Source organism: Leuresthes tenuis, unplaced genomic scaffold (genome assembly GCF_036924035.1).
Source record: "Leuresthes tenuis unplaced genomic scaffold, fLeuTen1.0.hap1 SCAF_16, whole genome shotgun sequence".
Lineage (NCBI taxonomy): Eukaryota > Metazoa > Chordata > Actinopteri > Atheriniformes > Atherinopsidae > Leuresthes > Leuresthes tenuis.
This window is the reverse complement of record NW_027325370.1, coordinates 22,424,528-22,441,020: the sequence shown is the minus strand read 5'-3', so window position 1 is coordinate 22,441,020 and position 16,493 is coordinate 22,424,528. Positions and strand designations below refer to the sequence as shown.

General features: G+C 38.3%; 1 protein-coding gene across 2 annotated transcripts in view; it reads right to left on the bottom strand.

Annotated features, from left to right (window-relative positions):
- Positions 1-3,896: 3,896 nt before the first annotated feature.
- The window catches only part of LOC140272241 (metabotropic glutamate receptor 4-like), a 181,934-nt gene continuing 169,337 nt past the window's right edge, over positions 3,897-16,493 (bottom strand). Inside the window, exons 10-12 of one of the 2 annotated variants that reach the window (XM_072367617.1) lie at positions 11,756-12,002; positions 10,709-10,754; positions 3,897-6,700 (exon numbers count right to left, since the gene is read on the bottom strand). In XM_072367617.1, the coding sequence (XP_072223718.1) occupies positions 10,717-10,754; positions 11,756-12,002 (285 nt within the window). In that variant the 3' untranslated portion in view covers positions 3,897-6,700; positions 10,709-10,716. The remainder of the gene's footprint in view (positions 6,701-10,708; positions 10,755-11,755; positions 12,003-16,493) is intronic. The other variant, XM_072367616.1, reaches the window with a different exon arrangement.

Below are 16,493 nucleotides of genomic sequence, written 5' to 3'. Positions count from 1 at the left end.
TGAAAGGGAAACCAGGCTCCTAAGGTACTCACAGCTTTTGGTTTGTGTGCCTGTCTGTCTCTGTCTTCATTCTACATTTGAAGAGTTAATTAAAAGAGTTTCTATTCTAGTTTGCATCTGAATCTGATTAGAGAATCAAATTAAGCTGAATGATTATCTCAAAAAGATAAAGAAGAAGAAAGTGCAGAGCTGTTCATATTAAAGGGATGTGTGTGCTACTATAATAACCAGGACCGAATGCACAGCAGATTTAGGGGATACTTCCCTCTGAGTTGTCTATTTCATTAATCTTTTCATGTTCGTATGGACAATATTCTTGCTTGCAAGGCAAAAGAGTAACAGAATTTAGACTTTTGCCTTTACAGAGCAAATGAACAGCAACCGTTCGCTTGAAAGATCTGTTTCTCTAATAAAGTGTGGCGTGCTTTGCAGTAGTTTCAAGAGCTACGCAGCAAGAGGAGAGAACGTGAAAAATGTGTGTTTCTTTCTTGGGAAGGCTCCTATTTATCAGAGCAAGATTAACTATTCAATACTGTATATTCCTGCTGTTTCACTAATTGTGAAGTGCAGGTGAGTAACTTAGAACATAGTTGGCTAATGACAGTGCCATATCAGTGATGGCCCAGGTGGCAATTTCAGCCCTGCAATAATTCTACTATAAAGATGCTTTCACTAGATCTACTTTTCATTTAGAGTGGCTCATAATTCTGTCAGCTTTTATAGATGGGATGACATTTTCTCACTTTGCTGAGGGCTTATGCTGCAGGTGTAGCTGGCCATATTGATCCACCACTAAACCAGGGTTAAGGTTGTGGCTGTGCTGATTACTGGTGAAGCTCTCGATGCAGCTCATAAGTGGCATTGTAATTCTGCACTGTATTTGACTTGTGCTCAGGTTTCATGACAGTTTCTGCATATACTCGAATGTCACTGCATTGAAATGGAAGCATATTGAGAGGGATGTCACAGTTCAACCTTGAGATCTCTAACTTTCTTGTTTTGTGTTTCTGAGGGATCGGGAGGTCCATTCCATTCAGGTCCTGAACAGCGACTCCTTTGTCAAATCTCCCGGCTTAATGATGCGGTAGTGAAAATCATAGGATTGAAAAGCTGATTATTTTAGAGCACAGGTCTTAGCTCTGGACCATCCCCTCGTTTGTGTGTGATCTGAATATAGCTTTCCAGTCTCCATAAATCATGTTGAGAAAATACCCACCAATCTGTTGGTACATTCACATAACCTACATTAACCTAATGTGTCTTTAAGAATAACTGTTACTGATGGTGTTTGTCATTTGTTACATATTAAAAAGGTAGAAATACAGTGGGGTTTGACAGTTTGTAAACCCTTTTCCAAATCTGACATAAAACACCTTTAGATTCTAACACACATCCTTAAAACAGATCAAGAGTGCCCAATTATACAAATGATTAAAAACAGTATACCTATTAACAGTTGCCTGTTTGCTTAAGGGGGCCATTTTTACCTTATAGACAAGTCAATTTGGCAACTGGGCAAGCAAAATTTCAATCAGTTGCCTGCAGTGCAAGTGGCTGAAAAGGTTAAGTTAAGTCCAGTATCCATCCAGTATTACATATTTGAAATGGTCAAAAATATGCGAACCTGTCAGTGAGATTACAGTCAGGTGTTTGGGAGTGCTCTGTTCTTTACAAGGAATGAGTATCTAATAGGACTGTCAAATGATTCATTTCATAGATAGATAGATAGATAGATAGATAGATAGATAGATAGATAGATAGATAGATAGATAGATAGATAGATAGATAGATAGATAGATAGATAGATAGATACTTAAGGCATAGTTAGTTAGAAATATTAAAAATATAGAGTTAGCATCAAATAAACACAATGAAAAAATGTCTTTTATCTTTTATTTCTTCTTTCAGATAAAAAAGTGCATTGTAGACCCACTTGACATGTCTATTTCAAAAACACAGGCCATAAAATGCCACAACAATGTGGTTTTAAAACTGAAGAGGTAGTAGACAACAAACAACAAACATAACGGGGCCTAATGACAGTTAAATTAATGAAAAACTGCAGTCATTAGACACATTAGACTTTTCTCCTATTTATTACGAACACGTTCATTTTTTAAATTAATTGCATCGCGTTAACTATGACAGCCCCAGTATCTAACATAGTCCCATCATTTGAAAAAAAGAGTGCTTTAAAGGTGGAATTAAACCACCAAAGCATCTCTACAGTTTGGACTTCAGCAATCTAAAGTCTCATTGCACACCTGGAAGAAATGAAAGAACTTTTTTAGCTTTCCCCCGGAGTGATCGAATGTATCTTGATGCGTGAAATTCCTATTCGCAGTTGGAAACAAACCGTGTTTTATTTTGCTGTGTCTGGGACTGGAAACTTCCGATCACTGCCACAGGGCTGTTATCTGATGGGTACAGACATGCCTGATCACAGTAGTGTTTTGGTCCTGACAGCAGAGTGACAGTAATTGGATGTTTTTGGTCTCAGATACAACAGAACACAAGCCAGTCTTCCTCCTGAACATGGTTCAGATTTCGTGCGTCTCGATGAGGTTTTCATACAGGGCAACTTCAAAACAAGGTGTGTAATAGTCTGCAAGGTTACAAAGGAACACAATAGACTCGTCTCATTTGCCTGCTTCGTGTCTCTTTATTGCCTATCTCCCCTGTCCTCCTACCTGTGAAATCAATCTCAGCAAAGCATTGTTGGGGACGTTTTAATGCCTAAAAGAGAAGAGGGGGTGGGGACAGGAGGCTTGCTGGAGGAGCTATTAGTGAAAATACACCAGTGCATCCTTGGCAGAACTCTTTTAGGCATCTGTAATGTCTAAAGTGGTTAAGACATATTAATCCCACATTGTAAATTGAATTGAAAGTAAATATGTATGTTGTCACAAGCATCTCAAGGCTGAAACAAAACAGTGGTTACATGAGGCGGCTGAGACACTCATCATATCTGACATTGTATTAAAATGATGGCTCCGAAGCAAAGATGTATTATTTTGTTAAAGATCCATGGCATAATTTGCTCTCTGCCGATGCCTGTCTTTACTTCTAGTGCTTGCATCTCTGTTTCGAGGGATTAAGACACGAGGAGAGGAGTGATGGGAGAAAAAATGGAAGATGTGCAAATTGGAAAATGGGATAAGGGGAATGTAATGACTCAGCAACTATAGCTATGTTAGAGTCCATCATTGAAATATGCAGTAAATGGCACACTGCAAGCATTAAGCCACCGCCCTCTAAAAAGATGTTGTTTCCCACGAGCAGTTTGCTTAAGATAAGCAGGATAACGTAAAAGACAGTCAGAAAACTGTTGGGATAAGCATGCATGGTTGAGACTTTTTTTAATGCATTTATATAGTTGTTTTTTATAAGAAGTTTTCTGTTTGGAAAACGGAAAGCCTTTTCATTGATGGTATCAAGTATTGGTATTTTTGCTGCACTCACCGGCTTACACTCACTGGTGGAACAGTGCATAATATATCTTTCCAGCAATTTTAACAGCAAAATGACAGAACATCCACTCGAAACATTCGGTCGTGCAGCAAAACCAAGACGGTGGCTCCACCAATAAATTGGTTTTAAAAAATAGATAAATAAAGGTAATGTTTCAGAACGTCCATGTCGGAGCCTCAACTTTATGTCAGCACAAATGTCATCGAGGAACCTTAAGCAGAACCGGTTTGCGTGAAATCCACTAACACATCAGAGCTGAGGCACTTATGACTGAGAAATGGATTTGTTGAACTGGCTTTTCTTTATCTTCTAAATATATACAACATTCAGCTGGGCTTCCAGACTCTCAAGCACCGTTTCCGCCCAATTTCCACAGCAACATGCATGAAGAAGCAACAACACCGTGTTAGCAAAACATTCTTTTATTAGAAACATCTTGTATAAAAATTAACATGCTCAACACATCTTTATTTTTTCTTATAGATTATTCATAAATATCCAGGCACTGTAACTTTTTTTGATCTTTGTTTTTTCTTCTCTTTTTTTTTAATAATTCAGTACATAAAGCAGACATAATCAATCCATTTTAATAACGTACACTAACTTGCCATTTAATTTCAGTCAGCACTTACATATTCTATTTTGTAACACACACAGTGTTTTAGAAAAATAAAAGGGTTTGTGCCAAAAAAAAAAGCAGTAAAGTTATCATATTCACAAACACAAACAATCCCACAAACAATACTTGATCAAATGATGAGGAACACATTTGCGGCAACACCGTAGGCTTGTTGAAGCTGAGAGAATCATTGACAAAAAATATGATGTTATTTATAATCTTCTGCAGTAGTTTTCCTTCTGGACATTATGCCTTCCTCTCAGATAGTTCACATGACTTTGTATGGGTTCTGACATGCAACATACAGATTTTTGCATTGCTGAAGGTAACATTAAATGAGGCAAATTCCAGAGTTACGGTTTGTGACGACTGCTAACGAGACTAAAGACAGAAATGTGGTTTGCACGCTTACTTAGAAATGTTACACTGTTAGTTCTGAGTTAAGTTTGAACAGAATACAGATGAAAGGTAATGATTTTAACACAAACAGCATAATGAAAGTAGAGAGAATGGCAGGAGTTGTTCAGTGGCTTTGAGGCACAGAATGAAGGCGCTGGCCCTTATTTATCAAACACATTTGTAAAATCTTTTATCTAAAAATGACATTTTACCTGTATTATTAGTTTTTTAAATTCACATTTGGAGCTATTATCAATAACTTTAGGGTTTAAAAGTTTACACTAAGGACATTTTTTCTGCCGGAAGGAGACCGAAAGAAGCTAAAATACATATTCAGAAATGCCAAATAGAGATATCGCAAGTAGATCAACACCTTTAATTAATAGAGCGCCAGAAATATCATGTTGGTTGCTTACATACTGGCCTTTCAGCTGTTGTCAGTTCTCACCAAAGTAAGTGTGTCTTTAATGATCAGTTCTGCTGTAAAATAATCGGTCAAGTTTAGTTTTGATCAAACAAACAAAATGAAGAACCACACTTCAATGACTAAACATTTTTTTAACAGAGCTCAAACTTCCAAATTTGCGTGAATGCTAAACAGTTAGTGTATATGAACCTAATTTTGCATCAAAACTACCATTAAACTGTCATTTATCATTTCCACCACAGCATTAATATTCATTGCCCAGAGGATGGAACCAATTTATCCACATAAATTTGTTGCAGGGAAACCATTCATCTCTGCAAACTATTTAATTCTGTCATATGCATTCTTTCTTTCCTATTTATTACACACCGTCAGGATTTTTTCAATAATGCTTTTTTTGGGCTCTGGCGTGCAACATACGGACTGGAGCAACAATACTGATGGTTCAGAGTTTTTCAGTTCCGAGATCATGCATTTTCTTAAAGCCTGTATTCAGTCATTCAGTTGTGACAGAAAATACTTTCTCAGTGGAATGACTCCTGCACCACTGCAGTAAAATTAAGGCATGTCTTCTTAGGTGCTCGGGAAGTTCTGTCTTTTAAACATCTTCAACACACAAATATTAGCGATAGCCTTAGATAATTGTCTGGTTCTGTCGTGAACTGTTACTGTTAGCGGGGGCAAGATTTTAACAATATCATAACTGCTTGACTCCTCTGAAGCTTTAGCAAGTGCACAATAAATAAGGGCCAAGAATATGGGATGCTTAACATATGCATTGTCAAATCTCCAAGTCCTTGCTGACACATATGGAGAGTGATATAAACCATAAAGAACCATAACGATATTCAATCGTGTTTTGAGTGTTTAGTTTGGCTCTGCTTGTGTATGAGTAGTCTCTGTTCAGTCGAAGGTAACCTACTGGGTAATGATCCAGAATGACATCTCAACTGTGAATGACAACCATGACAAATGTTGCATTCCATAGACGTTGACAACACAGCACAGTACACGTGATGCTCCCATAAGCATGCTCTGGGACTGTACACTAGGTTTGCCAAGAAGATGGTGTCATCATCGTTATTATGAAACATTTAAAAACGACTGGGCGCCTCCCAGCGCTTTATTTTCGAGTGTGTCACGTTTTTAGTTCATGTAGGAATACTGAGTTTACTGTGGTAAGGCATGTACAGTTCGAAGAGTACTGCAGCTTTCAACTCCACTGATACCTGTAACCAAAAATGATTATTTAGTTTCACTTTGTCAACTGCATTTGACCAAAAAAAAAAAAGAACACTTGTCTGTTTTTGTTTAAATGAGACAGTGATTCAGCCTCAAGGAGAGCTGAACTTGTGTGCTATTATACACTCTGAAGAAAGCATACTGTTGGCTCCAGGTGGTCCACTCAGCCTGTATTTGAAAACGTCACTGATCAGTGCTCAGTTGTTTCAGAAAGGGTGGGAAGAGGAAAATTAACTGTCCAAGCTGTCTTATGTCCTCCCTCTCCTTCCTGCAATCTACTGGTATCTCATAAATTTGGCATTCAAGCCTTTACCTGATTCCTTAGAAAAAATATGACATCCTGTTGGAGTGACAAATTCCCATCTTTCCACCCCTTTCCTCTTTGTTGTAGCAGCTTGAACGTCCACCAGAATTTCCCCAATTATCCCCCAAAAAAACGATGAATTCTCCTCCGGCATGCCTTTGCTCCTCTCCCACAGCAGTTCATCTCTGTTAGATAGCATGGTTACTGTAGCTTATGTATGTCTGCTTCGAGGCCAGCACTGTAAGTAAAGGTGTAGGAGAAAGAAGCAAAGGGTTAAAGATGCAGTGGGTGAGCTTCAAATTGCTGTGGAACGGTAATCTCTGAGAATCCACATTGTTGGAATACAGATTGATGCAAGGCTCTATTTATGGATGAGTTCAATAATCAAGCTCAGGTGGAACTAATCATGATAGCGGGGTGCTAATGTAAAATGGTATTTGCACAAACGTCTCCTATCATTGCACTGCATTAACATTTAAGTTGTAGAGCCTGTTGTGAAACTGATGATAATAAAAATATTGAACCGCTATTAAAAAGAAAATTAATGCAGATGTGTTTTAAAGTTTGGGATCACGATGTATCCAAAATGGCAGTTAAAGCCCCAGCGTGTGTTGCCTTGTCTTATGACTTGTGCTTCTTGCTTTTTTGTGCATTTATATTTTTGTTCTAAGTATTCTTCCTTGTGGCTCCTCGGTTTGAATTTATGAACTATGAGTTTTTGAGCATTTAGAAATGATTTCAGAGGATTCAAATAGAAAGGTTGTTTTGATTTATCAAGTCAAATTTCAATTCATTTTCATAAAACAAAGTTTGATATGACTGAGCAACATTAACCAAACTTCATAGTTTTGTAGACTAAAGGGCGATACATAACCAGCATTTTATATGAATATAATAAAGTCTTGAGTTTAAACTCATAATCACATTCATGTCACAAGTACTTTTTAAGACCGTAATCAAAAATAAAACCTTTCCAGGTGCTCTGTTCTGGCTCAACAAGCACATCTGTGCAAATAACAGATGTGTAACGAACAAGATGAACAAGCCTTCCCTGTTTGAAAATATACAGTTAACATGTAAATGTAAAAACAGATTCAAATAAAATAAAATCTCTAAAAATCTATGTTTTTATATATTATTTTGACTAAGTGTGTTTTGTTATCAGTGGTACTTACATCTACAGTGAAAAGGTTGCTCACAGAGAGCTGCCGGACAGACAAAAGGGAGCGAGGAAAAGAGCATTTTCTTGCTCGTGGGGCTGTTTTTATGACACTTTTCCACAGAATTTAGCCAACATATTGCTGCATATAAGGTTTGTTTATTTACAAAAAAACAAAGTGTGTTAGGATGGATTTGCATTTAACTCCTCTGGTTTAGTCTATGGTCTAACTGATCAACAACTGCCTTACAAATGTTAAGTCGGTTTTAACTTTTAAGGTGCATTGTAACTACAAACCTCCAGTCACTGAATCCTGTGATCTGAGCTGTTGCCAGCAGCAGAGATAACTGAGAACACAATCTGCAACTTAAAGCAAAACGTCCATTCTAAAATGACACGCCAAACATCCTTTCACAGAATTGACCATTCAAAAATTTGATTCGTGTAACGGATGCTGTGCATTTAATCGTTAGTTTATCTCTGACAATCAGTGTGATTAAAGTAATTGTTTATCTGAATGTCAAAAAAGAAGTAAAATGTGAAGCTCGGGATTCAAAGAGCAGGTGAGGTCTTTTGGTTGGACAGCTTAATCAATCTAACACTAAATCCAAAGATAGCAGTGACATGAAGCAGAAAAGTTCTCACATTTTATTGGTTCAAAGCAAAGTGGAATTTACAGTGCTGTACAAAAGTATTCAGCTACCCCTGGTTTCTTAATATTTTGTCTTCAGTGAGCCAAACTGTCATGTTGTCTTTTTGAAGTGATCTTGAGCGTAGTTCTCCAGGCTTACTAAAAGTATTTGAAAGTTTTCTGCTTTAAAAGAAGGTCACATAGCTCAAGGGATGTATCTGTATATTTGCACCAACTAGGTAATTCCCAAAGAGCTTTTAGAAAGGCACCATGGTGTACGGTGTGTCCATGAAAAATTTGAGAAAACTGAAGGACAAAAGACGAAGTGACCTAAAAAGTATATCTGCAGCAAATGAACAGTGTCTGAAAGGGATACCCTTTAGACTTGAAGCCTAAACTATTAGATGTATCTGGACCTTCAGTTGATTGATCTACTAATCTACCGATCATGAAGCCCCATCAGAAGTGGTCTCCATGGAAGGCTGAGTGATAGGAAGCTAGTCTTCCTAAGGGAAGGAAAATGAAAAGACTGAGGTATGCCACACATGACTAAATAAGACTAAAGATGAGTGACAACAAGTCTTACGGAGTGGTGAATCCTCCCAAAAGCCTAAATATTATTGAAGCAGTTTGGGATCATTTTGACAGAGAACAGTACAAAAGGCAGCCATCAAGAAGGCTGGAGAACTATTTCTGAAGACTACTTATAGAGATGAAAAGAAAGCTTCTCTAAGAGGGTTCAAGCTCTAAATATTTACTTTAGGAGTTGTTAGAATCATGCAGACTCTATTTTCTTTACCTTACAGACAGTATTTCCATTCATGTTCATGCATGTTAGAATAAATGTTTTGGCCCATTTCCAGTTTTTCTGGCAATATATGAAGAATTAGGGGTGGTTCAAACCTTTTGTAAAGTACCGTGGGGAAAATGATTGCACTGATTTATGTAGTTACATGAAGCACCACGATATTTAAATTTTCTGATAAACTTGATTAATCCACTAATCCATTCAACTCTACGGTAGATTTCTTGACCTTTGCAAGTAAGTCATTGATTGTTACACTATATGTTAACATTAACATTTCGACAACCCATCACATTGAAATTTGACAGTGATGTTGTGTGTGCAGTCAAAGTCAATATTCGTATCTACCAATGCAGCATTTAGGAAATGTATAGTTTTCTCCCTGCTTGTTATTGCATTGTATCCAAAATGCATTACGAATAGGCACCAAGCGGATCACAGTTTTATAAAATGCAGTTAGAGCCATTCAAATGCAAGTCTTACACCACATGCAAAGACCTGAGAGTTATCTGTGCTCCAAGCAAAACATGCAGCAGTCACTGTATTGACAACTTGAATGGTATTGGGATTTTGTTATAAATTAATATTCCATCAAAATGTGATCAGACTTGGCATTTTTTACATTTACCTATAATAACCTTCATTATTCTCTTACATTCTTTCCATGTTTCATGAAATCTGATAACAGCTGTGAGGCAAACAAAAATCTGTAGCTGATATGATCATTAAGGGTAGACAACAGTGACCATAACAGGCTACAAGTGTTGGACAGATTGCAACAGTCGTACATACTGTACCTATGTATGTGTGCCATCATGCTTATCTGCACACATTTGTGTGAAAGTGTCAGTGTGAATGTCATTTTTTTTTTCTTTTTTAAGTGAAATTGTCTTCAGTGAGCATGCTCGGGGGTGGTAATCACACTACCAATCTGCCCATAGCAGCCCTTGCTGATTGAATATGTCAGAGGGGATGAATCCAATCAGAAGGCAGCTGAAAGCCAGATTCAGAGCAAAGAGCTGTGGAGGAGAGATGTTTAATGGTAAACGCTTCTATATATTAGTCAGTGCCAGGTTGGGTGTGGGAATGGGGGCGGTATTGTCGCCATTTCATCCCAAGCATCTCTTCCCAGAGAAACATTGATAAATGAACCTTATTTGAATATTTATGTGCTGCAAGGCCAAGATAAAGAATAGATGGTCCAGAAAGAATTGGAGCTGGCAGACCCATCTGTCTTCTTCTGTTCACTCTTATTGTTGTTGTTGTCCCATTCCCACAAATTCCTTCTTTTGTCAACCAGGAAACAAATTACGGGGGACATATGGATATCGCTTGTCTCCTGCACTCAGGCAGAGTGGTGTCATCTTCCCACATTAACTAGCTTTACCATGCTGATTGGCCATTTAAAGCACCTCGCACATATTGTCTTTCCATGTTAATATCACTTGGTCAAGGGTGAGTATGTGAGTGTGTGATTACTGGCTCGTGCCATCCAGGGTGCTGCATTTTAGCTCGGGGCAGTCATGATGCTTTGTGCATTGTATCAGCAGGCACAGGGATTATTGTACAGGTGGTGAGCATGGGAAGAAATAAACAGGAAAAATGTGTTAACGGATAGAAAGAATGCAAAGTTATTGTCTAAACCAGTTACCTGAGAGTCTAATGTCCCTCACAAGGGTCCCCTCCCTCAACACAGTCTGACACATGAGCAAAAAGAGCAGTTGTTAGATTCACAGTTCATATTGGCGGTTAAAATGAACACTAATAATTGGGCTCCATCATTGGATAAGAACAATGCCATTCTGAGGCACAAAAAAGGCATCCATGCATGTGTGGGTGCAGGCTTTGTACTTCTAATACACATCATTGTATACTGTCAGCTTGTCAGAGTATAAAATCAGAACCTTCAGTCATCAGAACATATGCGGTTGCTTGATTAGATTTGAACCTGCCCCCACACAGAGTCTGCCTACTCATACACATTATCTCAGCGTTTGAAATATCCTTTTTTTTTGCAACACTGAGCCACCCTTCTTTTTGTCCCTTTCAAAATCAGAATATTGTGGGAACCCTGTCAAATCTCCTGATTCATAAATACAGTGAGAGCTAGTGAGAAAACACCCATTAGTTGTTCCGTATATTTGAAATTCAGGATGATCCTGGATGAGGCAAAAAGTCAGTCTCCTGCTTTTTGAAGTATTTAGTATTTTGAACATGTGGAATATGTAAAATGTGTTATGTATGCATATGTAAAATGTTACTGGATCTTGTATTGTCTGCGAAGAAGGATAAAATAAAAGCTGCAGGCATAAGCTTGGTTTGTACTAATCTGTTGAAACTTTCAATGGGAAATTTGGAAAGATCATCATGCTAGTGAGAGGATGAAATGACACCAACTATTAGCACTCATCCATCCCGTTCTGTATGTCATCTCCATATTCTAAAAAATGTAATGTCGTCAGTAGGATGACTGTCTCATTTCTGTATCTCATATTTGCACAACACTTTGTAATTTCCTAAACTGCTGATGTGCAACAATAAATTATGTTCACCTAAAAAGGAGCCCATTATTTTCATATAAGTAAGTATTCTACAGCTATATGTGTGTGCAGAACATGCTTCAGCGTGAAATCAGCTCCTTATTGATGCTTTTCGTCTTTTTCGTTCTCTTTATTAAAACAACAGATGTGATACTGACCTTGTGTTTCCAGACTTTCACAGAGTTCAGACTTGGCCTCTCCATTTGGCCTCAGGCTGCCTTTGGGGTTGAACTTGTTGGACATGGTAGCTGCAGTGACCACAGCCTTCAGGCTGCGTTTGCGCTTGGGTACGTTCTGTTCTGGATGGAAGAGAACCACGTAGACCTTGGGCATGTAGAGCATTCCCAGGGAGACAGACGCACTGAGGCTGACAGAGATGGTCAGGGTTGTGGTTTGGATATACATCTGTATGATGGAAGAGACGGAGGGAACAAATGTTAAGGCTCCAGTGATGGAACTAGTTTTAGATGTTAAAATAAGAGCATAATTCTCATGACTGTACAGCTGAGCTGTAGAACATTGGTTTGTCCTGCATGGAAAATCAGTTTTTCAGTGGAAGTTTCTGTTTCACACAGATATCACATTACTTAAATGCTAATTCCATCGTAGAGGTGATGTTTTTAGGAAAATGACATCGCTTATGTGGAAAACTTATAATTCCAAGCAGCTTAATTTACCTATTTGCCTCATAGAAAGAACCTAGAGTTCATCACTCCAGAGCTTTTCTTACTTTGCTGTTTGTCTATTTATGAACTGCCTCTAACAGAAATGCACCCCTGATGGCAGCCTATGTAGACTGTGTGTAGTTGTTTTTTACCCTGAGGTGTCTTACAACTGCAAAAGTCTCTGAAGTCAGTGACAGCTGCAAGTCTGAGCTGCAGTTAAACAGCTGTAGGCAACAACTCGAGGGTAGAGAAAATAAAAACATCCTAACGCATATAGAATGTGTCATCATTTATGATGATCATCCCAGAACTCACACACATTGCCTCTTCAAATCATTTAGAAGGTGTGATGAGTCATGGTAAGGGCAGTAAAAATATGAGGGGTAGATGTATATGACAACATCTCATGTAATTGTTAAGTTGCACAAAACCAAACGCTTGTTCTTCAATTTAAGATGGTTGTTTCCTAAGCAAACAATGAAAACCCATCAAAGCTGCTCAATTACTTAATTAAGAGTGATTATAGGCCATCTTTTTTCAAGTACTTCAGTTTTAGAGACATCAATCAGAAAAAAAATGGGAGTAAGAGGAAAGCTGATTTGTCTCCTCAAGGAAGTTGATGAACACAAGATGACGAGTGTTCATGGAGGAACAGCTCGGAGACATCCTTCAAAGAAACTGGCCTAAGGTTTTGTTTGACATTACATTTGCAGACCTCACAAATGACTGAGTTGTTTGACATGGGAATAGCCAAAAGGGTCTACAAACCACATGTCAGCCTATATAAATGATGTTTCCACAACATGCAGTTGTAACATGTTGTTTGTATTATGGCTGTACTGATGGAAGTGCAGTCGTCCATCCACAATGTCCGAGTCACCGCGATACTGAGCTGAGTCTGGCTTTGTGATTCTCAGTCCAGCTGCCAGGCACAGGAAACCGCTGCAGTGCTGGCATGGGTTCATTTACTTTCAATGCTGTTGTATTTCCTCTGGCCTGACTGTGAGCTTCTTTGTCTGATCGAGTTCTCCAACCATTTGAATTGTGAAGAGCATCGAAGCCTTAGGTAAATGTAAGCATTTATTTGAAAAAATAGTATTTGAAATGACATCGTAAGACACATCTACTTTTGTAGCATCACCTTGGCTTGTGAATAGTTTTTTTTCTTTTTAACAATGTCATTGTGTAAAGAATTAATTCAGGCCAAGTGGTAGAACAAACAGGAAATTAGTACTGTGAATTTGCCTTTATATGATGTGATCTACGTTGATTAAAGAAACAAAATCTATGGAGAAGCGGTGCAGAAATTAAGCCCCTAAGGCCATGTAAGTTTAGAAAAAAGATGTCAGTGGAAGCTAGAGGTGATAATGTCCTGTGTTCTATCAAACTGCAAACAGCACATGAGCATTCCTCAGTGATAGAGGAGGAGTGTTGTAATCTCCAGAGAAGATTACACATGCCCTGAGGTGAGTTCTGAACAATATTGCTGGCCCTCTGGAGTACAGAGTGGAGTCACTCAGTGAGGAGAGCCAAGACCTTTGCCTGCTTCCATCAGTCCTGCTGACATAAATTTTTCCTGACTTTTTGAAACGATGGCTAGTCAGCTCCATCCATGCTGTGAAGAAGCAGGACAGGGGTCAAAAACCATTATGAAGATTTTTTCAAGCAGGATAGCTCCCTTTTTGGCATTCCTTGTCCCCTACATATGTACAAAGCATACAGAAACAGCCCCCCAAATTACCTGTAACCCTTTGAACCCAAACTATTTTGCTTTAGGGTTTCTTCAAGTGGGCTGACTTAGAGTAAATGTTTTCAAAATATATTTTTTACATATCTGTGCACAATTCTCTATTCTGATTCTCAGTCACGGGGAAATTGCATGCACCAGCATAAGCTTGATTTCCTCTACCACTTTGAGCCATGAATTAGATAAGAAACTCCCTTAATTAACAAACCAGGGCAAATAAATTAAGTGTGGTGGCTCCGGTTTTTATAGTCCTAGCTAGAATCAGTAACAGAAAAGCAACTCGTGAAAGGAAAGAAAGAAAGAAAGGTGACAAAAACTCAATGAACTCAGAGCAAAGGAACTCAGCAGAGGTTAAAAAACATTATGGGACTGCAAACACATCAGCAAGGTCCTTCCAATGATATGGTGTTTGAATTTATCGAGACACACAGTATCTTCACTTTGCTATCTGCTTGCTAAAAATGTATTTCAGCAAGCTGTAGCAAACTTCACAGTAACACACTATACCTTACAGTTTGGCTCTCCATATACCATATGATCATTGAAATGAAATGGGTAGGATCTAACTTTTGGCTGGTACTATAGGAACAAAGTGTGTGCATATCAGATATACAATACATTTATTTCACAACTCTAGTGTATCTTGGGTCAAGAAAACAAAAAACACTGAAACAAAACCAACTTGTCTCCTTCTGTCACCTAAAAAAATAAATTGTTGATAGAAGACTACAGGGGAGGACTCTATAGTTGCCAATCATGTAATGCATATTTCTTCTGCAGTTTTACTGTGTTTGGTTAAAATCACCAAATATGAATAATGATAATGATAATAATGATTTAAAAAATGTGTTGCTGCGCTTCCTTTTCTATTGCCAAAGTGTATGTCTCCTCAATAATCCTAAATAATGACTGCTACTTGGAAAGCGATGCTCTTAAAAAAATGCTACAAGAATTTCAGTTAGTTACTGACTGCTACATCTACATGCTCAGCTGTCACCATGACAACAAACAGATTTTGGTGCACTGCAGCAAACACCTGCAAGCTCTCATCATACCTGGAGATTACTCCATATCAAGAAAGTTTTTTCAACAGAGTAGCAACGGAAATTTCTTTCTTCAAACTTTTTAAATGAGAGCCATTCAGCCAGTAGAGCTTTTCATTCACAGATTACCTGTTGAGGACTATGTTTAATGCTTCAGTTGTGAGAGAAGTAGCAATCCTTGAATAATTATCCAAAACGTATCTGTGCATCATATTGATTGAATAAATAAAATGTTAAAAAAAATATTCTGACTTGAGAAAATGATTTAAAATGACTTTTACTGAAAGGAGAATGAAATGTTCTGTCTGCTGTGATCAGGACTCCTGAGGAAAGCTGCTCATCAGAGTCACAGCTTGTGATTTACTGATAGTTCCTGACCAATCCTTTTCTGGTCAACAGGCCGGTGCCTGTACTGCCCTCGTGATATTAGTGTTGATTCCATCATACTGAAAACTTGTGACAAATTGTGTAGGGTTTTAGTATATTTGCTGGTGTAATTTAAAATGTATATAAACTGTATAAGCTACAGATGGATTGTTGCAGTGTAAGAAATGACAGTTAACGATCTAGCCTATACACTGAAAACACTATTGTGTTGACATTATTATAAACCCTAATGTTTGCCAGGTTGATTAATGGTCAAGTGGGCCTATATCTTTTCTATTTAAGTCTGTGACAGTTACACATACAATATGTGATGTGTTGTCAGCCTTTGTATTTGCGAAGGAGCTGATTAAGATGAAACTCTTTACATCCCGGATGGAAAATCTTAAGGGCTCATTGAAGCTAATGCCTTAACATGAAGCAACAGTGTTTGCACCTTGTGTGTTGGCAAGTAGACATATTCTGTGGTGCACCCACTATGACATACATTCCTACTGTAATTCCTGTCTATACACCTACCCCGGTATATATCTATGTCCAGATAAGAGTAGATGTTTATGGAAGCGAATCCTGACCATACGGATGCTGTGGAGCCTCAAATGAGACGAGGACGACCAACCATCAACATCCCGTTAGAGTCCATTGAAACTTATCTATTAAATTGTTTAAAAATAAAGGAAATAACGGAGCTGTTCGGCGTAGGCCACCAGACAATCCGTCTGAGGATGCAAAGCAATGGATTGATATAACACACTCCTTATTACTATTATTTGTAAAGGCACCGTGTTCACAACTAAACTTAATTGTTGCCATTTGATGCTTAGTGCCAAATTTATAACCTGATCACTGTTGATGTGACTGTCACTAAAAATAACTTTTATAACATAGATCAGTGGCTCCCAAACTAAACGAACAGCGACACTCCCTTCTATGTCCCAACCGGGTTGACACACCCTCAATCCCCCAGACATTAAGAAACCGGGCGGGCGGATAGGTCCGCTGTTCATTCGTGGAACAGGGGTTTACGTCCACCGCTATGGACAATTCAATCAATTTG